This window comes from Oryctolagus cuniculus, chromosome 8 (genome assembly GCF_051225735.1).
Source record: "Oryctolagus cuniculus isolate XC-2025 breed Fujian yellow rabbit chromosome 8, ASM5122573v1, whole genome shotgun sequence".
Classification (NCBI taxonomy): Eukaryota; Metazoa; Chordata; class Mammalia; order Lagomorpha; family Leporidae; genus Oryctolagus; species Oryctolagus cuniculus.
The window spans coordinates 71547202-71570906 of record NC_142874.1 but is presented as its reverse complement, the minus strand read 5'-3'; the positions used below and the strand labels follow the sequence as shown (position 1 = coordinate 71570906).

The 23705-nt window shown below is 39.0% G+C and overlaps 1 protein-coding gene across 1 annotated transcript; it reads right to left on the bottom strand.

Moving 5' to 3' along the window:
- Nucleotides 1-14117: 14117 nt before the first annotated feature.
- On the bottom strand, nucleotides 14118-23698 carry IL21 (interleukin 21). The gene is made up of 5 exons (XM_089302544.1): nucleotides 23540-23698; nucleotides 23395-23430; nucleotides 18199-18354; nucleotides 16844-16921; nucleotides 14118-16747 (listed from the first exon to the last, which is right to left on the bottom strand). Exons 1-5 carry the CDS (start codon nucleotides 23684-23686, stop codon nucleotides 16712-16714), a joined length of 453 nt encoding a protein of 150 aa, XP_089158670.1. The 5' UTR covers nucleotides 23687-23698; the 3' UTR covers nucleotides 14118-16711.
- Between the last annotated feature and the right edge of the window lie 7 nt (nucleotides 23699-23705).

The window sequence follows — 23705 nt, the reverse complement described above, 5'->3', positions numbered from 1 at the left end:
GTGTACAAATAGCCAAAGCAACTTAAACAATAAAAACAAAGAAGCATCACAATACCAGATTTCAAGATATATGATTGGTCTATTCTAATCAAAACAACTGGGTACTGGCATAAAAATAGACATGTAGACCAATGGAACAAAATAGAAACTCAAGAAATTAGCCCACACATCTACAACCAACTAATGTTTGACAAATCTTAGAGAAAGAACAGTCTCCTCAACAAATGATATTGGGAAAATTGGATTTCTTACATGTACAAGTTTGAAACAAGACCCCTACCTTATACCCTTTGCAAAAATCAACTCAAAATGGAACAAAGATCTAAACCTAAGAACTGAAACCATCAAACTGCTAGAGGAAAACACAGGGGAAACAGTACAAGACATTAGCTTATACAAAGATTTCTTCAGTAAAATCCCAAAAGCACAGGTTATAAAAGAAAAAATAGACAAATGGAATTACTTAAAGCTAAGACACTTCTGCACAGCAAAGGAAAAAAACTGTATAAAGTGAAGAGACAATCAATAGAATAGGAGAAAATATTTGTAAACTATGCATCCAACAAATGATTAATATCCAGAATATATAAGTATCTCAAGAAGCAACAACCAAAAAAATCCCAATCCAGTTAAGAAATGGTCAAAGGATATGAACAGACATTTTTCAAAGGATATAATTCAAATGGCAACAGACACATGTAAAAATGCTCAGGATCACTAGCCTTCAGGGAAACACCACAATGAGGTATCACCTCACTCCAGTAAGAATGGCTATTATCCAAAAGTCAAAAAATAAAAAATAACTGGCAAGACAATGGGGAAAAAACTGGTACCCTAGTAAACTGTTAGTGAGAATGCAAATTGGTACAACCATCATGGAGAAGAGTGTGGACTTTCCTCAGAAAACTAAAAGTAGATCTCTATTACCCAGCTATCCCACTCCTGGGAATATATCCAAAGGAAGTGAAATCAGCGTATGAAAGAGTACCTGCACTCCCAAATTTATAGCAGCTCAATTCACAATAGTAAAGATATGGAATCAAACTAGATGTACATCAACTGATGCTTGAATACACATATATGCATGATGGAATATTATCCATAAAAATAATCAAATCCTGACATTTGCAACAAAATAGATGGAGCTGGATATCATTATGCTACATGAAATAAGGCAGACTCAGACCACATATTTTCTTATAAGTACCACGTGCTTACCAATTGTGCCACTGCAGCCACAACTACATATTTTGTTATTTGTGGAAGTTAATATAGACAGAGTATAAAAATTGTGTGAAAGTCACATCATTCGGTGTATAGTTAGAAACATTGCTTCACTGAATCATGCCGTGTACATGACAATAACACTTCTTTCCCCACATCATAGTCATTATGAAGTATCATTAATCTTGGTTTTCAAGAAAAAATAGTATATATTTATATGTATATAGTGTCATATGTCATAAGACATGAATGTGGCAAAACATTAAAAACTTGTTAAATTTTAAAATTAAAAGATAATAAACCTAAAAATAAAACAAAAAAGAAAGAGCTCCCCAAAGAGTGACAAAGATGACCACTGTACACCTATTAGCTTAGCAGCATCAGTAGGACTTTAGAGAGAACTCCTCTCTCTAATTATGACAGAAGTCACAGGAAAGCTTCATGTTGTGCTGGCCTGTGTTATACCTTGGAGCTGACTACATAGTTTGAAAGTTTGGCATGGACATAATGGTTAACTTTTGGAAGAAGGAGATGTGATCAGAGATAGCTATATAAGAGGATTGATGTGTTTAATTAAAAACCTGCAACCTCAAATCTTGTTTCTGTGGAAAATACTAGGAACATTTCTTAATTACTTGATTTACTAGGAAGCTATGTAGTAAAATACAATTCAATGAGACAAGTTATTTTTATGGTAAGAAAGCTTTTATTTAATGAATACAAATTTCATAGGTACAACTTTAGGATTATTGTGTTTCTTCTCCCCCATACTCGCCCTCCCACCCCTACTCCCATCCCACCTGCTATCCCCTCTCCCATCCCATTCCTCATTAAGATTCATTTTTAATTAACTTTATATACAGAAGACCAACTCTATACTAAGTAAAGATTTCAACAATTTGAACCCCCCCCCCCACACACAAAGTGTAAAGTACTGTTTGAGGACACATTTTAGAGTTAATTCTCATAGTACAACCCATTAAGGACAGAGGTCCTACATGGGGAGTAAGTGTACAGTGACTCCTTCTTCTTATTATTTATGACATCAGTGATCACCCGAGGCTCTTGCCATGAGCTGCCAACGCTATGGAAACCTTTTGAGTCCACAGACTCCGTCAGTATATAGACAAGGCCATACGCAAAGTGGAAGTTCTCTCCTCCTTTCAGAGAAAAGTATATTCTTCTCTGATGGTCCCTTCTTTCCACTGAGATCTCACTCACAGAGATCCTTCATTTAGGACTACTTTTTTGTGTCTTGGATTTCCATGCCTGAAATGCTCTCATGGGCTTATCAGGCAGACCAGAGTACCTTAAGGGCTGGTTCTGAGGTCAGAATGCTTTTTAGGATGTTTGTCATTCTATGTATCTGCTGTAAAGACTGCTTCCCATGTTGGAACATTCTCTCCTTTATAATTCTATCTATTGTTATTACCAGACACTTGATCTTATTTATGTGACCCCTTTGACACTTACTCCTATCTATATGATCAATTAAACAATTAATATGATCACTTTAACACGTAAGATGTTGTTATTACCACCAGCTTAATGGGATTTGGAGTCCCATGGCAAGTTTTTAGCTTTACCCTTAGGGGTAAGTCCATGTGAATGTGTGCAGAACTGTACAGCTCCTTCATTTCTTATTCCCACTCTTGTTTTTTGCTGGGATCTATTTTCAAATGACTTTATACAACTGTGATTAATTCTATGTTAAGTAAAGAGTTGAACCAATGGTATTAAGTAGGCAAAAAATAAAAATAATAAATAAAATAAAACTATTCCTCAACAATCAAGACAAAGCTATTCAAGCTTTGTTTCTCATAGTGTCAATTTCACTTCTACAGGTTTCCTTTTAGGTGCTCTGTTAGTTATCACAGATCAGGGAGAACATATGGTATTTGTCCCTTTGAGACTGGATAATTTCATTAAGTATGATGTTTTCCAGATTCATCTATTTTGTTGCAAATGACCAGGTTTCTTTTTTTAACCATTCTGTAGTACTCTATAGAGTACATAGCCCATAATTTCTTTATCCGGTCTTCAATTGATGGGCTTTTAGGTTGATCCCATGTCTTAGCTATTGTGAATTGAGCTGCAGTAAATATGGGGGTGCAGATAACTTGTTTATTTGCTGATTTCATTTCCGCTTGGTAAATTGTGAGTGCAATAGCTGGGTCATATGTTAGGACTATATTCAGATTTCTGAGGTATCTCCAAACTGTCTTCCATAGTGGCTTTACCAGTTTACATTCCCACCAACAGTGGATTAGGGTACTGTTTTCCCCACATCCTCTCCAGCATTTGTTATTTGTTGTTATTTGTTATTTGTATGAGAGCCACTCTAACTGGGGTGAGGTAAAACCTCATTGTGTTTTAGATTTGTATTTCCCTGAGAGCTAGTGATCCTGAGCATTTTTTCAAGTGTCTGTTGGCCATTTGGATTTCCTCTTTTGAGAAATGTCTGTTTAAGTCCTCTGCCCATTTCTTGACTGCATTATTTGTTTTGTTGTTGAGTTTCTTGATCACTTTATATATTCTGGTTATTAATCCTTTATCAGTTGCATGCTTTGCAAATAATTCTCCTAATCTGTTGGCTGCCTGCCTCTTCACTTTCCTGAATGTTTTTTTGTGGTACAGAAGATTCTCAATTTGATGTAATCCCATTTGTTAATTTTGGCTTTGATTGCCTTTGTCTTTCGGGTCTTTTCCAGCAACTTTTTACCTGTGCCAGTATCTTACTGGCTTTCCCCAATGCTCTCTAGTAATTTGATGGATCGTAGATTTAGGTCTTTAATCCATTTTGAATGGTTTTTGCGTAAGGTGTAAGATAGGGTCCCTGCTTCATACTTCTGCATGTGAAAATCCAGTTTTCCCAGCACCATTTGTTGAAGAGACTGTCCTTGCTCCAGGGAATGGTTTTAGCTCCTTGGTCATATATAAGTTGGCTATAGATGCTTGGATTGATTTTTGGCGTTTCTATTCTGTTCCATCAGTCTATCCATCTGTTTTTGTACCAGTACCATGCTATTTTGATTATAACTGCCTTGCAGTATGTCCTAAAATCTGGTATTGTGATGTCTCCAGCTTTGTTTTTATTGTATAAGATTGCTTTAGCTATTTGAGGTCTCCTGTGCTTCCAAATGAATTTCAAAGAGAAGAATGTCTTTGGTATTTTGATTGGTATTCCATTGAATATGTAAATCACTTTCAGAAGAATGGACATTTCGATGATATTGATTCTTCCAATCCATGAACATGGAAGTTTTTTCCATTTTTTTTGTCTTCTTCTATTTCTTTCTTTAATGTTTTGAAGTTCTTATCATAGAGAACTTTGACAACCTTGGTTAAGTTCATTCCAAGGTGGTTTTTTTTTTTTTTTTTTTTGTAGCTATGTGAATGAAATTGATCTCAGAAATTCTTTCTCAGCGGTGGCATTGTCTATGTATACAAAGGCTGTTGTTTTTTGTGTGTTGATTTTATATCCTGCTATTAAACTCGTATGAGTTTCAGTAGTCTCTTAGTGGAGTCTTTTTGGAGTCCCGTTCATATAGCATATATCATTTGCAAATAGGAATAGTTTGGCTTCATCTTTTCTGATTTGAATATCTTTGATTTCTTTTTCTTGAGGGAAGGATTTAGAAAGTAGGTTCTCTCCCCCCCCCAATACAATGAAAATCAATAAACTTTGAAAAACATTTAAAAAAATAAAATAGGTTCTTGTGTGGGTTACTTGCTATGACAGAAATACCTTAAGTAAGATAACATGAACAAGAATCCAGCACAAAGTTTTGTTGCTAGGGTCAAAATAAATCTAACAGCAAGCTCTACCTTGTCAGGTCTAAACATTATGTAAGACACTTTCCCAGCCTTGTCTTTGTGAGCATTCTGTGATCTTATGGAGGCTCAAATTTCCACAACTCTCACAGATGAGGAAATCTGTAGTGTGTTTCTGGCTTCATCCCAAAGGAAGGATAAAGGATGACAATTCCCTGGCTAAAGGAACTCAAAAGAGGACTTGACTAGATTAAAGTCACCTTCTCTGGGGCCAGTGGTCAGGCATTCTGCCTACATCAGGATCCTAGCATGTCTTATCTCCTCACTGGCTGCAGCTAAGGAGCAGGTATTCTGTGTGCCCTCTCCACACAGAGTTCCATAGGTTTCAGGAGATTTGAAGGTTCCTCCTTGATCTGATCTCAGTCATGAAAATCTCTGTAAAATCCAGGACTGAAAGAGCTGAGAAACTCTGTAGGAATTCATACCTTTGGTTTTCTGTAGGTGTGGGGTGCCAGGTCCTGGCCTTTTTAGAACTTGGGTGTCAGTACATATCTGCTTTGTTTCAATAGGTGGCAGTATGTCCTCTCCTTTAAAGGGTGTCTCTTAAAGGACGTATGTCGCTCCCCGTCTTCATGGAGGAACGACACAGGACCCTGCGCTGTTCTTTCGTCTGCTCGGCCCTCCCCGGGTTTGCTGCTGGTTCTTCCCGGGTTGGCTACTATCCCTTCCACCTCCGTGGAAGGGCAGTTCCCCCTGGCCACATTCCCCACTTCCGCAGGGGAGCGGCACACCGCCGGCCGGCTCTCTCGGGGGCTGCACAGGTGTTCCCCTTAGATGTTCCCCTTAGATGTTCCTGGTGCATGCCGTCTCTCTCCTCCTTTATAGTCCTCCTCCGCCAATCCCAACTCTGCTACCCACACGCCGAGCACGCTGCTCTCCTCCAATCAGGAGCAGGTCCTGCTGTTTATTGGCTGAACTGGAGGCAGCTGTGTAGAAGCTGTTTTCTTCTCTCCCAGCGCCATATTGTGGGAGAGCAGATGCATAGAATAAGTCTTAATTCCAGTAACTTAGTCTAGTCCGGATTGCTCCCCACAGACGTACTCATTGGAAGCCTTCTGCTGGCAGATGACAAAGGGACAATAATAATAAAGACAAATAGTAAATGTCTCCTATGGCCCTCTGTGAATATATTGTTCATGGTCCTGATCTTTTGACAGGATTACTTGAATTCATCAATAATAACTTTAGAACAAAAGTTGTATCAAGACACTTCTACTTCACACTCTGGCGTGATTTACTTCTCCCCTCATTAAGGACTCAGTATCCTGGGAAAGCAACGTAGAGCCCTATCCCACACTAATTTGTGATGGTTCTGTTTCCCTCTTTGCCATACCCTTTCCCTCTCTGCTTTCTTCAGTGTGACAAGTCCCAGTTGTCTCTCTGTTTACAGGATTGATTTATCCATCAACAGATGAAAATACTTTAATTCCTTTCACAATGGACTTTTTCCAAGGGGGCCTTTCAACAAATGGTTTGCCCCACTGAGTCAAACAAGAAAACAGATGTCTTACTAGAGGCTTGGTAACAGTGAACTGCTCTATATTCTCAGAAAAATGAATACTCTTGCCATGGGCAGTCTATTTTGTTTATAGGTGGGAGTGATCGCTTCCCTGGATAAAAGTGGGTTTTTGAGGAGGGGACAATAGGACCTTTTGATGTACAGGACTTAGGGTGCACAGCCCAAGTGTCATGTTCTCTCTCTTGAAGACTGCAATGTTGATTGTGACCAAGAAATGAAATAATCTACCTGAAATCATATAATATATCTGTGAGGTTATTCAACAAGCTCATGGAAAATGTGCATTATCTTTTAATCCCATTTCCCATGCATTTTTAAGTATACTCTTACATTATACATGATTTCATTTGCACAAATATAATAAAATTAATCTTTGCCCTAAGCTGCCTTCTTATTTTAAAAATAACCTTTTTCAAAGAAAAGCAACCCCTGTTAATATAGCAGACATGGCTGGTGTCCATGAAGATCTACTTGGATCTTTTTTACCAGGCTCTGTAGGCCATCTCCTTTTCTGTAAGCTGTAACAAGAGCTTGTGCTATTTGGAACACCCAGAGGATATTATTGGGCACAGTAGCTGCCTCACCAGTTTCTGGAAGTTGAGCATACAGGATCAGCTGGTGCAGGAGTACAAATGCCCAGTCCTTTTGCCTGTAGCTGGAGCTTCTCCAGGGCTCTATACACGATCAGGTTGAACCTGGGGGCTTCCCCTGAAATTGCTCTCTGGCTTGGGTTTCCCCATCTTGCTTTACTCACTCCCTTGCTTGTTTCTCTGGACACATTTCCTTAGCTAGTCTTCACCTAAATCCTTGACTCAAGCTCTGCTTTTCATCCTCAGGCTTTGTAGTCGCCTCACCACTATCCTAAAATTCCACAGCCAAGGGCACTTACCAGGTGGTGTCTCCCCTATTGTCTCTTAGCCAATCAATTTCCCTTTCCATAACCTTTTCCAGCTTTTGCATGTGTGTCATTCATCTCATAGAACTTTGTAGGAAGTACTTTTGCATTATTTATTTTCTTTTTTAAAAGATTCATTTATTTATTTGAAAGTCAGAGTTACACAGAAAGAGAAGGAGAGGCAGAGAGAGAGAGGTCTTCCATCCACTGGTTCACTCCCCAGTTGGCCACAATGGCCGGAGTTGTACCGATCAGAAGCCAGGAGCCAGGAGCTGCTTCTGGGGATCTTCTTGGGCATCTTCTACTGCTTTCCCAGGCTATAACAGAGAGCTGGCTCAGAAGTGGAGCAGCTGGGACTTGAACAAGCACCCATATGGGATGCTGGCACTGCAGGCAGCGGTTTTACCCACTACCTCACAGTGCTGGCCCCACATTATTTATTTTCAACTTTGTTTTGAATGAACATACATAGAAAAAATTACATAAGTCATAAATGTGCAACTCGGTGAATACCACCACCTCCTGGGTCAGGAAATGCACCTCTGTTGGACCTTGAGCAGCACCCTTTCATGTTCTTCTACAGTTGCTGCCCCCTCTTGAAAGATAGCCACCATTGGCCTCCTAATACTATCAGTTTTTTTTTATTTGGAAATGTTATATAAGTAGATCATAAGCTGAGTATTCTTTAATTTTTAGAATCTTTAGTTCAACAATATGCTTCTGAGAATAGGCCATATAGCTACGGCTCATTTATTTATTGCTGTGCTGAATTTCATTGTATGATAATTCCATTATTCCATCTTCTATTATTCCCTTTCAAAAAGAATGAAGTTAATCCTATTTAAAACATCTCCAAAGAGGCAGGCATTGTGCCATGGCAGATTAAGCTGCTGCAACTTGGGATGTCTGTATCCTATATATGAGTGCCTATTCAAGTCCCACGACTCTACTTCCAATCCAGCTCCCTACCAATGAACCTGGGAAGCAGCAGAGAGTGTGGCTCAGCTACTTGAGTTCCTTCCTCTCATTTGGGAAACCCAGATTGAGTTCCTGGCAACCTAGCTTTGGCCTGGCCCAGCCCTGGCTGTTGTGGCACTTCAGGAGAGAACTAGAAGATGGAAGATCTCTCTATCTTCCTCTCTCTTTGTTTTTCTACCTTTCAAATAAATAAATCTTTTGTTTATTTATGTATTAAGATTTATTTATTTATTTGTGAAGCAGAGTTACAAAAAGAAAGGAGAGACAGAGAGAAGTCTTCCATTCACTTTTTTACTCCCTAAATGGCCACAACAGCCAGGCTGGTCAGGCCAAAGCCAGCAGCCTGGAGCCTCTCCCAGGACTCCCTACACTTGATCTTAGCCAAAAGGCTGAGAAGGGATTCTCCCAGGACTCCTATATGGGTGCAGGGGCCCAGGGCCTTGGGCCATCTTCTGCTGCTTTCCCAGGTTCATTAGCAGGGAGCTGGATGGGAAGTGGAGCAGCTGGAACTCAAACCAGCGCCCATGTAGGATGCTGGCACTGCAAACAGTGGCTGAACCTGTTATGCCATGCCATGCCACAGTGCCAACCCCAATAAATAAATCATTTATTTAAAATCCCCCAATTGTCTTTTTGTTATAAACAGTATGTGCAACTTTTGCGTACTATCTTTGTGTAGGGGCCTCACAGAGAATTAAATTATTACAAAAAAAAAAAAAAAGGAAATGACTTTGAAAAGGACATGGATGCACTTATAATTTCATGGTACAGACTCTCTCTGTCTTGGTCATAATGTGTCATCACTGTCTTGATTCACTCCATGGCTCTGGGCTCTGACTACACCCTAGAATCACCCGAGAGGTTTATAAAACACCAATGCCCAGGCTCTCTCCTTAGACATTCTGATCTAATTTTAATGAATTACTCAGCCATATTTTTATAAGCTCCTCCAGATGACTGTAATGCATACCAAGGCTGAGAACCACTTGCCGATTTGTTGAAACTGGATAATTCATGTGAATTCAAGTTCATTTCAATACCATCTCAAAGAGATCTCTTTCAGACTTTTTAAAGGCAGATGGGATGATCATGTGGCTACCCCCAACCTTTGTATTATTCCCCATTTAACCCCACTAGGAGCAAGGGACAGACTTCATTAGGTGGAAGTCTTTATCCTATTTAAAATCTCTCTTCTTTGCACCAGCCCCTCAAAGGCCCTCTGCCTCCCTCTATCCCCCTTCCCTGCTGGGTTTCTCCACTAGTGCTCCATAGTATTTTACTATCTCATTTAGAATGAATGAATACAGGAAAGATAAAGTGAGAAAAAAATTAAAATAATTTGTAACTTGTGTGGGAAACCTTTTCAAAATAGTACTCCATTTTGGAAAAAGGTTTTAAAAAAAGGCTTCTTTAGAGACTCATTAATGGATATAGGGTGCTTTGAATTGTCTATCTTTGTAAGAGGGGAAGAGATATCATATGGAAGAGTTTGGGTTGTATAATTAAAGAACATCAACGTGTTTTATTTGCTGCTAAAAAAAAAACACTGTGAACAATAAAAACCCAAAAGTAGAAGTTTTCTCTAGAAAACTATTTTTACTAAAACTTCAATAAGTGGGAAAATGTTTCCATTTTTATCTTCCAAATTTCAGACTGCTGAGGGCCAATTTCAGAAATAAAGAAGAGATATGGTAACATCTGATAAAAGGATAAGGAAAATTTTGCCAAGAAATCCAGAGATCCGTGAGAAACCATTAGGGAAAAAATCAATAGCACACAATTTGCATAATAAAAAGGCAAATTATGTGTAAGAATTAAAGCCCTATGGGAGAACTCCAATGCCAGCCACTGCAGAAGCTTCCAGTTCTTTCTACAAATATTTAATCAGTATTTTCTTTGTTCAAGGCATCGGTATACAGCAATGAACAAAATATACAAAAATCCTGTCTACATGGAGCTTATGTTCTAGTGGAGGACAGAGACAATAAATACATAAGTGGTTTTAAAGCATATAAGTCAAGGGTGGTAACTTCTATGGAGAAAAATTACACAGAGGTGTTTGGGAGGGTTGTATTGCAATTTTAAACAGGGGGTAGAGAGGACCTGGTGTAGAAGAAGACAGTTGAGGAAGGTCATGAAGGAGATAGGGGAAAAGACCATGTGGGTATTTGGCAGGAGAGCTTTCCAAAAAGAAGGAACAAAAGTACAAATGGGGATGGGATTTCTGCCCAGCAATTAAGCTGCTGGGTGGGATGTGCATATCCCTTATTGGAATGCCTGTGTTCATGTCCTGGCCCTACTCCTAGTTCTGTCTGTCTGCTACTGCACAGCCTGGGAAGCAGCAGGTAAGGACTGAAATACTTGGGTTCCTGTCACCCATGTGGGAGATCTGGGTTGAGTTCCTGGTTTCTTATTTCAGCAGGTCCCAGCCTTGGCCACCGAAGAGAAGCAGAGAATAACCTAGTGGCTGGGAACTGAACATGTGTGTGTCTCTTGCTGTGTGTATCTGCCTCTCAAATAAATAAACATCTTTTAAGTATGAATTCCTTATGTGGGCATGTTCCTGGAATGCTGGAGAAAGGAAGAATGTCTGTGTGGTTGGAATTGAGTAAAAAGAGTGAAAATGAGGTTAGAAAAGTAGGGGTGGGAGGGGTACAACCATATGGCCCTTGTTTTAGCATTTGTGCTTTACCCAGAGTGATGTGGGAGACATTGGAAGGTTTTGTGCTTAGGGATTAAATAGTATGACTGGTTTTTAAAAGGAACATTATGATTGTATTGCTACAAATAGATTTTGTGGATAGTCAGGGACAAGGGCAGGACAACTCTTGAAGTGTCATGATCATTTGAGAATTATGGGGGCCTCAAACAAAGAGGAATCTGGGGGTAGTGAGAAGTAGTTTGATTCTAGAGATATTCTGGAAACAGTTTACTGGCTTTGGTAGTAATTGGATTAAGCATAAAAAAGAAAGATATGCTAAGGAGAACATTAGTGAACAAATCATGTGTTTGTTTTAGTTCAATTTTGCAAACATTTGTTTTCTAATATATGTTATTTACTGTAAATGAGAGTCTTCAAAAGGTTTATGGAAATATGTATTATTGAAAATTATTTATGGATTTTTAAAACTTCCCCCCACAAATAAATATATTTAAATTCAACGTCTCCATGAATTTTTTTAAGTAGTTTCACATACCAGCAAGATGTAGTTCCTTCTACCAAGAAGCTTACATTCTGGAAAAGGGATTACATGTAATATAAATCAATAAATTTCATAAATTATATTAAATCTAATAATCAGAGTATGCTCAAGCTCTGAAAGTGGAAAGGGGTTAACACTTTCACAAAGACAAACTAAGATAGTGATAGAAATCCTGAAGATGTGACTAAATTGAGTATTGATGGGCTCACAAAGATTTTCTGAGCACCAGGAGGGGATAGAGAAGTATATTCTAGGGAAAGAGAGGTTATTGCAAATTCAGAGTCACAGAGGAATGAAACAGCATGATGTGTTTAGGGACCAGAAAGCAGTTTGGAACTGGGAACCAGTTTGGATTGGCTAGAACGTGAAGTGCAAGGTGAAAATACACTGAGAGCTGAAGAGGAATAATTGATAACAGGTCTTCCCTGCTCTGCAATTGTCCTGGGCTTTCCTAAAGGGGAGCCAGTGAAAGATTTTTAAATAAGGGAAAATTGTGATCGGATTTAAGTTTTATAAAATATCATATGAGTGGTTACACAGAGGTCGACTGGAAGGAGTAGAAGATGAGAGAGACTAGAAACCTAATGGACATTATTGCAACCACTTAAACAAGAACTGAGAGCCGGAACTAAGCTGATGGGAATGGGAGTGAAAAAGATAGATTTAAAAGATAGAAATAAAAAGTCCCAGGGACCAATTGGCTATTTTAGTGAGGGAGAAAGCAGACTCTGGGAGGCTGGAGAGATGTGATGCCACTGGTTAATATTAAGCAATTCTTGAAAAAAGCAAATGTCATGGAAGTGTGGGAAATTGATGAGATAGATTCTGGCATGTTAAGGTGAAGGGCCTGGGATCAAAAATGGAAACCTCCAAGGAACTGGCCCTGGGAATTATCAGAGACCTTACTTTTAACTATAGATTTAGGAATCAGCCACATGGAGGGACATTTGAAACAATAGGAATACATTTGAGTGTCAAGAGAGAGGTTTAAAGTGAAGAGCTGACTAAGAACAAAAGACCCAGGAACATCAATTTCCAAGGAGGACAGTAAAGCAAAACAGTGATTCACCCTGAGAATGTATGGTCAGAGAGGTGAGACAATAAGCAAACAAAAAAGGAGCCTCCAAAGTTAAAGAAGAAAAAAGGAGGGAGCAGTCAAGGTTAGCAAAAGCCATGGTAATATCAAATAAGGTAAGGATATAGACATATCTGTGAATTTGTATTAGGAAATAATTGTTGATGGGCCAGTTTTAGTGAGTCAGTAATTGGGTATGGGGTAGGTAGAAATCAGATTTGAATCGTTTGATGAGTGGATAGGAGGTGAGAGACTGTAGACACATGTATAGACTATTCTTTCAATGAGCTTGGTGGTAAATATACAAACCCTCTGTTCAACAGAAAGTGAGGCCATGCCTTGACTCAATTCCAACCACACAGGCATTCTTCCTTTCTCCAGCATTCCAGGAACATGCCCACATAAGGAATTCATACTTAAAAGATGTTTATTTATTTAACTATAGTTAAGTGGAGGAGGTGTCTTATTCAAAGCTGTGGCAGATATTGAAATCCAAGTGAAGTTAGAACATGACTTTCCCAAACCACATAGGGGAGTTTGAAAGGGTCCTAGAGCATGAAGGACCAGAGCCAATGTCTGAGGCTGGATTAGGGGACCATGGACAAGACATCTAGGTCAGGAGTTTGTAGACAGATACTCAAAAAGAATGAGCAGGGAGCAGATGCTATTCAATATGCTATTGAATCTGTAGCTCAACAGCCCGATCAGGAATCCAAGTTCAGTGAGAAAAGAATTGCAACTAATACGCTAAGCATATGGAGAGAGATGCAGGCATGGGTTCAGGATGTCAGGACAGATATAGTAGAATCTAAGAGTAGCAGGAAGTACTTTCATATATGTGAAGATTTCACAGAGACGGGGGTAACTGATGATTAAAGGTTGGGGTCTGGCCATCGGTGAGGATGACAGGATGGAGTAGAAAGAAGATATAGATTCTCAGGCTGAAGTTGCAAAGCTGATGAAATCCTTTCTGTGGACACTGAAGTCATCTAGGATGGTGGCATAAGTTGGATTCCTCGGAAAGAACATGTCTAAGACCTCACTGAACATGGAAGAGTGACCAAGTGATGAAAATAAGAGGACAGAAAAAGCCAGGTAAGATCAACTTGAACCTAAAAGAGAGTTCTGCACATGAGTGGCATGTAGTGGTGGAAGTGACCATTGGGAAGAATATTTTCAATGCCTCCTTGACCTGCTGTACACTGGGAGAGCTACTACAAGAAGTAATATCCTTGAGTAGGGACAGGAAGTGGACAATTCCATTTCAGTAAAAGCAGGTTAGGAGAGAAGATCATCATCACCATACCCACAAAAAGTATATGCTCCCAGAAACTAAGGATTATCTTTTATTTTCTACTAGGACTATAGAATTAAGGATTTACAGGGAATCACAAAAGACAGTTGTACTGACTGGATAGTATTTAATATGATCACGTCTTAAATAAGAAGCCATGAACATAAACATTTAAAACCAAATATATAATAAATAATCATTAAGTTATAAGGTACAAAGTTCATATAAAAACTAAATTCTCAGATGCAAATGTAAATGCAACAGAGCAATAATATGGAATAATAATGCTACAATTTTATACAAGTGTCCAAGGAAGACACTTTTGGCTAAAAGTAAAAGTCATGATTAATTTTCCCTGAATTCCCATAACTCCCATGACCTACAACGATTTCCTGCCTGCCTGTCTTCCTGCCTTCTTTCCATCCTTCCTTCTTTCCTTTTTCTCTTGGAACATTTCTCTTGTTCTTGCAGTGAGCATTGCTACAAATACATGAAAATAATGTTGAGTAACAGAACATCAGACTCAGTAAAAAATAATACTCAGAATTATGGTCAGATGTTCCTATAAGAGTATCCTGAACTTTATATACTTATAGACATATAAAGCTCTAAAAAAAGAAGAAAAGCAGACTAGACTTTAGATTTTTAAGTCCAGCACCCTACAGATAATAAAATGGAAACCCAAAAAGTTTAATCACTTGACCATGACTTCACAGCCAACAATATTTCAGATCTCCTGTGTCACCATCCACAGATAAACAGTAATGTTCTAGGGATTATCCTTCTGTCAATTTTAAGAACTGGCTAAGTCTTGAACACTGAGCAGCAAAGATGGAGCAGTTCACATCTTCTTTCTTCATCTTGTTTATTCCAATGCATCGCATTTCCTGCAGTCTTGATGTGATCTTTACCTAAGTTTTTAAACTGTGTTTAATGAAGGTTCTTCACCAATGCCCCATTAAGTTATTTTTACTTTTAAGGTAGAGACCCTGAGAAAGAGGACTACAACAGAGATTTTTTAACAATAAGCACACCAAAATAAATATGCTATTTTAAATATAAAATCACAATGTCAAAGAAATCAACAGCTGTAAAGCCAGACAAGAAATACAGACTGCTTCCGTCCCAAGTCATCTTTGTGCCTGCTTTCAACTTTATCCCAAGAACCTGGGCTGGCACCATTTGATACTTAAGTGGACTTTAGATGCATATTATCACCATTAGATACATATTTACATGATTTCTTTGTAAGACCATACTGTAAGTTTTTTAAATCATTGAGATTTGATCACATAATTGAACTATATGTTCAATTTTCTCCTCAGAATATAAAGCATTTCCAATCCCACATCTTCTCATACACTCAGAGTCATTTTAACAATAACAGATTCTCAAATAGCTTATATATTCTAGTGAAAATTTTATTTTTCTAGAGTTTTTAAACTTTATATTTAAACAAACTCTGCTGGAGTTAATATGAAGTGGCGGTTAGAGCAGGTTGCTTGTTTTCACTAACCACAGGTGGAAGATTGGGATGTTTTGCAAAAGTCTGTTTTCAATTAGGATAAGAGTGCTGGTCCCTTGATTTGTCTCCTGATTTTGATTTTATATAGGTGAGGGAATTTGTCTTATCAAGAGCATACAAAGTGTCTAAAATACTAAACATGTTTTGAAATCCCTTGATACCAGCATTTCATTTTTAAAAGAAGGGAATAAAAAGGAAAGAAGAAAGAAGGAGACACACATATGGAGTTATTGGCTCATTCATGATACAATCACTATAACAATTTGAAAAGAGAGTTATAAAACTTTTTAAATTCTGTTTGGTTCCAGAAGACTATCTGATATATGCCCCTGTATAGCTCTTAATGGCTATTTCCACAAGCTTAAAATATTAGCTTATTCAGGGACTTACAGGTTGAGGGAAGGTAATCCTAAACCAACTTTTTAATACTCTATTGCCATTTCAAAAAGAAAAGACAAAGAGGCTATCCCATAAATACATTCATATCTATAGTATTTAAATATTTTGATAAGCCCAATAAAGAACCTTTTTTGTAACCATGTGGTAAAGTCATCCCCCAGTATGTAGTAAATTACATACTTAGATGTTAGACATTCTGAGATAAAACGTAAACTCTTCAGATAAAAGGTTTTAGACACTCAGTTTTCATTTCCTTAAAAGAATAAAGACTTTGACTTTTCATTTTGATCCTATACTTCTATATTTTCAACTTGAATGAAGGTATGCACCTTTTAAGGATAAACGTAATAAACCTCATTCTTGTGGTAATCAAGATCAAGATTTACTGTAAGATCAGTAAGTTCCTGAGCTGATTTTTAGGTAAAACTTTTGACTTTCTCCAACCAAGAAATGTCATAAGTTGGGAAGTAAGATAAAGGGTAAATTTCACAAGTCACAGAGATCCATACCATCAGAAATCAGGCTCTAAAATAAGTTCATAGGTTTTGCAAGTTGACCAACCACAGAGCATATGGATGGAACTGAAGTAGGATAGTAATTTGGGGAAAATTATCCTGACTTTCCACACTGACATGAGTTTTTTTTTTTCTTCCCTTCACTAATGTGTTGGACTCTTCTACTTGGAACACCAAGAAGCAAGTCTCATTATGGTATTAGAGTATGTAGAATAGTGTCCAGCTTCAAGTTAGACCCACAGGACTCCTCTTATCTCAGGTGTTCAAGGAGATGCTGATGAATCATCTGTGGAGACAGCACACTGTGAGTTACCCAAAGAGAAGACACAATGTAGACACAAAAAGGTGAAGTTGAAAATAAAACATAATTTAAGGTAGGTACCTTTTGAATAAGTGATTTCAGTCTTTCTAGGAATTCTTTAAGGTTTTTTTTCTCATATGAATAACACGAAGGACATGTCTAAAATAAAAAACAACATTTCTCTGTAAAGCTGTTTTTCTTATTTAATAAAATGTCCATTTATATTTCTCCCAGTTAGAGACATAGATTGTGTTCACTGAAAAACATTAGGGAAGTCCATAAAGTTGTTCAGAAAATAACAAAAGGAAAAATTCCTCATAATCTCATTCCCAGAGATAATCACTGCAGCGTTTTGATGTTTGTCCTCCTGGTGACTTGGTTTACTTTACACTGGTTGATAATTAGCTTTTTAAAAATATATTTAACAGATTTAAAGCTCTTCCTAAGTGTTAAATATTCTTCAAAAATATGATATGTAGTGGTGGTTGTGTTTTTCCACTGGGTTTGATTGATAACGTGAGTTACTCATTATATTGGGTATCAGCATGGCTCACAAGTTTGCGTATGAATAGATAGGAGGTTACCAGGGTCCCAAAAAACTAGGGACTATTGAAATTCCCCAAACTACTAGTGCTGGTCACCTGTTTAAACTCGATACTGACTTTGCTATGGTATGCACAGCAATATTCTTTTTTTTTTTTTTTTTTTTTTGACAGAGTGGACAGTGAGAGAGAGAGAGAGAAAGGTCTTCCTTTGCATTGGTTCACCCTCCAATGGCCGCCACGGCCAGCGCACCGTGCTGATCCGAAGCCAGGAGCCAGGTGCTTCTCCTGGTCTCCCATGGGGTGCAGGGCCCAAGCACTTGGGCCATCCTCCACTGCCTTCCCGGGCCATAGCAAAGAGCTGGCCCGGAAGAGGGGCAACCGGGACAGAATCCGGCGCCCCAACCGGGACTAGAACCCAGTGTGCTGGCGCCGCTAGGCGGAGGATTAGCCTGTTGAGCCGCGGCACCGGCCTCACAGCAATATTCTTTAAAAGAGGACAGTAAAGTGAGGTTTATGTCAGTTTCTCTAAGTTCTTGTCAGAAAACTAGAACATAGCTCCTATTAATAAGAATACATTATATATGACCGCTTAATCCTAATTATAATTGGATTCTTTCCCTAATTACTTCCTCACTTTGGGACGCTATATTGACATTCTAACTACCAAGGACACTTAGAAAATTCTAGTTGGGTTGCTGGGCACTTTCAAGTCTGTAGACTTAAAAGAAGTCACCCTACTTCTGGGGCAGACATTGGAAGCTCAGTGTGTGTGTGTGTGTGTGTGTGTGTGTGTATCTAATAGATAATAAGTTAATATACATTAATAAGATAATAATAAGTTGATAATAGTTAATAATTACAAATAAGGTAGATGACAAATGACAATCTTACTGGTCTGTGTTTCTGTGTTTTCTTTGACTTTGTGCTAGGTAGTTTCCTCTTCAGCTGTTTAATTAATGAGCTTATTCTCTTTCCATTGTCTCCTGCATTTGCTGGCTTGAGTTGGGCCTTCTGAAAACATGAAAAAGCTGACTGCTCACAGCCTTTCTGAAAGAAAGATAATTTGTAAATGTTAACAAAATTTATTGAGAAAGTTTATAAATCACCTTACAATCCTGTTTCTATATCATTGCAGATCGGATCACATTCATTTCAGCAGATAAGTGAAGTTTGATTTTACCTCTTACTTCGTCTTTGAGCTGAAGAGACAGAGGTGCCTCATCTTGGGGAGGAAGGGACATTTCTCTGCCTCACAGAGAAGAGAGAAGCTACCCTACTTTCTTACAGTCTTTTATGCCTAATGCCACACTGAGGGCCATTTTGAGGTCTAGGTGATGGGCAGAACCTTTGTGTTTTGCAAGGAAGAGGTAGTTTGCTTTAAAAATATATTTGCTGAATTATAAGGCTCTAAAATTACACTGTGACTGGTGGAAGCTTTGGGTAAATTATACTGTAGTCTAAGAATTTTTATTAATCGTTTGTTTTGTCTCTTTAAGTACAGAAGAGTGTCTATCAAAGACATGTTGTGACATGACATGACATGACATGACAGTACATGACAGTTCGGTGAGTGAATGCTCAGTATATATTTGCAGAGTGAATAGAGGAGGTGAGTTACAGCCCCCGCCCCCCTACTTTGGGAAAAGGAAGTGGGTACCTGCCTCTGATGGCATATTCTAAGATTCAGTACACTGGCCATTGACTACACCTGACAATCCCACAATCCCATTCACAGTCTCAGGTCAGTTGGGGATTCTGCCTGAACCAAGCTGTCAAGGAACAAAATCTGAGACTCGTTCAACCCGTGAAAGGGAAGACCATTTCTCAGATGGTAAAAGCAGTGTCTCAGAGAATGAACAAGAAGGCAGAACGAGCATCAGAAACTTGGCTTTTAGTTTGGTCAAATAACTAGTACATGGTGAATAAGCCAAAATCTTAGCCATCAAACTAAAAGGAACTAAAATTTATTGGAAGAATGAAATTTATACTGACTCACTGAAAACCTTTTAATGCTGATCTAAGAGCTTGTATCCAAGTTGTTGAATCCAAGCTACTTTTCTCTCAGTCAGTGTGTATAAGTCATGCTGTTTCCCCCCGAAGTTGCTGAGTATCTTTGTTTCACTAATGTGTATGGAAGCTGCTACCTTATAACCAACTGAAAACCTCAGTCCCTCCCAATCCCTACAAATGCTGTCCTATACATAACAAGCCTACCTGAATCTTCCCATGGACCACCTGCTGAAAATAGCATCTGGCGTGCTTTGCATTTTCCAACCCGTATGCTTACCCAACATGAATGTTGATTAATAACATGCATCTTTAAGACACAAACTCATCAGTCTTGCTTTGCATATACAGCCACAAGCCGAGAACCAGCTTATCTGGTTTCCTTATATCAGGGCAGCCTGCCTGTCACAGGGCAAGGTGGCGTCCTTTCCGTATGATTGCCAAAACGCTTATTTAATAGAAACTATTTATAAATGTTAATTATAGCACTTTTTTTCCTTGAAAACCACATGTTCATATTTGTTGAAATTTTTTTCTTTTCTCTTCTTTTTGACCACAACCGGCTTAACTTACTGGAAAAAAATAATATTCATATTTAAAGAGGTAAATTTTCCAGCTGAAACTGAAAACACTAACTGCTTCATCCGTGATGATCTGAGAAACCAGCATTTCTCACAGAGGCCCGTTTTGCTGAGTTAACATTTTCATGTGTATGTTGAAAGAAAATTGGGTTCCAAAGAAGTAAAAGGGCCCTACAGAAGCAACCAACGCCCTGGAAACAAAATTGCCAGGAATGGTCAAGACCAAGCTGCCTTGCTGAAAGCCTCTGAGTGGCAGCAGAATGTTACTATGAGTAACGCCCCTATGAGTATGGCTGCACGGCCTCTCCCACCCTTCTTGGTCACCTGTGTTAAAAGGCAAGAGTGTTTTGCTTTGTTTTGTTCTGCAAACAGCACTGTGTGATCTGGAAGACGAAAGTGCTGGATTTAGCTTTAGATGCACATCAAAGACAGCCTCAAAGAGGAAAAGAAGTGAAGAAGCTGTCCCTGCTAACTGCCAAGGCTGTATTGAAGAGAAGGAGTGGAGAGCTTAACCTTGGTCAGGCAGCCTCACGTGTTGTGTCACGCAGCTCACAGGTTCACGTATAACACTGTCTGGGAGCATATCCGTTGCTTTCCTTTGCTATGCCTCGGTCTTAGCAGACTCCCCGGGGCAAGGTTTTGTTTCCCCTATCCTTGACTACAAGAGAACCTGAGGAGTTTCCTGCCTCACGCTAGTGTTGCAGACTGGAGGGAGCAGTAAGGAAGTCAGGCATGTGTGTAAGAAACCCCACCTCTCCTTAACCAGAGAATGCATGACGTGCTGCTTTTTCTAGGGGGCACACTTGGCTTTGTTGTTTAGCAATTGAATATTTTAAATATTTGCTTTCTTCAAGCCTATGTTTAACCAGCTTACTTTTTTTTTTCTTTTGCAAAGAAAGCCCTGACCATTTACACTAGGAAGCCCTGCTAACTGGGCAAAATGTCCATTGTCTAACACACAAACTAGCTTTGTATCAGTGTTTCTCAACAGTGACTACATTGACATTTGGGATGGTCAAGTCTTTGCTGTCAGGGCTGTCCTGTGCCTTCTAGAATGTATAGCAGCCTCCCTGACCTCTGACTACCAGATGCCAGTAGCACCCTCACCACACCCGCAGTTATGACACCTGAAAGTTTGTCCAGACAATACCAAATGTTCTCTGCAGGGCAATCAGCCCCAGTTCAGATCCACTGGTTGTAGGACTTGGGGGTAGGGAATGGCTGGCAAGGCCATTTTGTAAAGACCTTAGATAATCACTAAATAACTGCAACACTTAAGTTATTTTCTCTTCATTAAACTTATTAAATCTCTTAACAAACCCTGATTTGATGGTAGCCCTGAAAACCTTGTTCTAATGGTAATGTGTCCTTGAACCCTTTTCTTTCCTCCTGAGTTTGCCTGCCAGTATAGCTTAAAGATTTTAGCTATACCATTACTCGTATCATAGGCAGCACTGCTTGATAGATTATCAGACAGATACAGTGCCGCTGAGACAAACTTCTGTCATTGTGATGTAAGATCAAAAAATATATCTTTCACTTTAGAAGTATATAAAGAAAGGCACATGGGGTCATTTCAAGTTAGAAAATGGGATATTTTCTTTCTTCTTTTGCAAGTTCAATTGCAATTATTTATTTTTTATTTTTTTAATTTTTTTGACAGGCAGAGTGGACAGTGAGAGAGAGAGACAGAGAGAAAGGTCTTCCTTTGCCATTGGTTCACCCTCCAATGGCCACCGCAGCCGGCACACCGTGCTGATCCAATGGCAGGAGCCAGGTACTTATCCTGATCTCCCATGGGGTGCAGGGCCCAAATACTCGGGCCATCCTCCACTGAACTCCCGGGCCACAGCAGAGAGCTGGCCTGGAAGAGGGCAACCGGGACAGAATCCGGGGCCCCGACCGGGACTAGAACCCAGTGTGCCGGCGCCACAAGGCGGAGGATTATCCTAGTGAGCTGCGGCTCTGGCCCTCAATTGCAATTAGACTTTAGTTAGGAAACTCTGGAAAAGACTCTAACCAGAGTGGTTATACAGGGTACTTGAGATGCTGAAAATCTATGCTTTGATGATTAGGCACCTTGATTAAGAAATATTCTTGGGGTCAGCATTGTGGATAGCGAGTAAAGCTGCTGCCTGCTGTGCTGGCATCCAATATGAGCACTAGTTTTTGTCCTGGCTGCTCCACTCATGATCTAGCTCCCTGCTCATGGCCTGGAAAAAGCAACAGAAGATGGCCCAAGTGCTTGGGCTACTGCACTCACAGGGGAGACTTGGGTGAAGCTCCTGGCTCCTGGCTTTGGCCTGCCCAGCCGTAGCCATAGGGGAGTGAATCAGCATGTGGAAGATCTCTCTCCCTCTATCTCTCCTCCTCTCTCTGTAACTCTTTCAAATAAGTATATAAATCCTTAAAAAGAGAGGGAGAGAAATAGTCTCACTTATTGGAAAAGTCTTTCCTACAAGCTGAATGTGCTACTTTCATTTTTAGATGCTGCTTATTAGAAAAGGACCTAGTAAATGAGAGCAGTTATGTTCAGAGCTAGAGAGTGAATTTTAGAGAAAAGCAATAGTTGTGACTCACTCACTTTCTAAACTTTTACACATAGTCATTTACAGTAATTGTTTTCTTTGCAATATATCTTCATAAGTCCCCCCCCTTTCTACAGTCCTAATTACGGGTAGCACTTTCATGGTTATCCTAATTTATGCAATTAAAGGACTATGACAATGAAAACATCTCCCCAGTTGCTTTTATACTCTGAGGGTACCAAATCAGAAGACCAGATTGAAGAAGCAACTAGGGAAAAAGATCAACAGACAGCACTCTTCAACTGTTTGCCAGGCCTCTCCTCCCAGGACTCTTGTGGATTTAAGTGACTCAAGAGATGGACTGAAATGTTGAAAATGGTTCTTTAAAGACCTCACTGAAGGCGAAAGACAAGACTCACTGAGGCCAAGGTACATTTGAATTGTATTCTGAAGGGGTGCTTTGATTACTATGCTACTATCCCTCCATGCTGTCCCTGCAGTCTAATTATTTCACTTTCTTTTTAGTTTGTTACTCAAGGGTGAACACTGCTTCTTCAGGGATATATCTATATTTCTTACATAAGATTGCAAAGAGGCCTCCAGAGCCTCCTACAGTCTCACTAGCTATTCATTATTCAAAACTGTTCATAATATAGATTGCTAGTTTTGTTATTCTGTCTCAACAATACTACTTAGTTGTACTCTTAGAGATATTTGAAGATAGATATTTATTTTATAAGGAATGTAATATAGCTTTTTATTGCTTTATTTGTTGGTAAATGAATATTTCATGAAAATACAAATAAAGTTTTACCAATTATGAAATCTCTAAATCATTGAAATTAAGTATATTCCTAAATTAAGTATATTCCTATTAAATATATTCCTAAATAATCATTCTAATGCCTTTCTTATTGGGATTAAAAACTTATATCAAATATATTTTTAAGAAATAAATTCAACTGTCTTACCTGTACATCTTGTGGAGCAGGTAGAAAATCAGGGTCCTACGAGCAAAAGAAAATTAGTTCTGAGTTATTTTTATAAGTTAAAAGTCTAGTTCCATGTTAACTGAAGAATATTAATTAAGTTTCATTGTGACAAGTATGGTCTTACCAAGTCATTCACATCACTTTGCAGCTGATCAACAATATCTAAAAGTTGATGCATTCTAATCATGTAACGATCTTGCCCTTTGGAGCTTGATTTATGGGCCACTGTCCCCAAGAAGATGACCATCAGACAGATGACTATCCTTTCCATGTTGCCAGCACTGGATCTC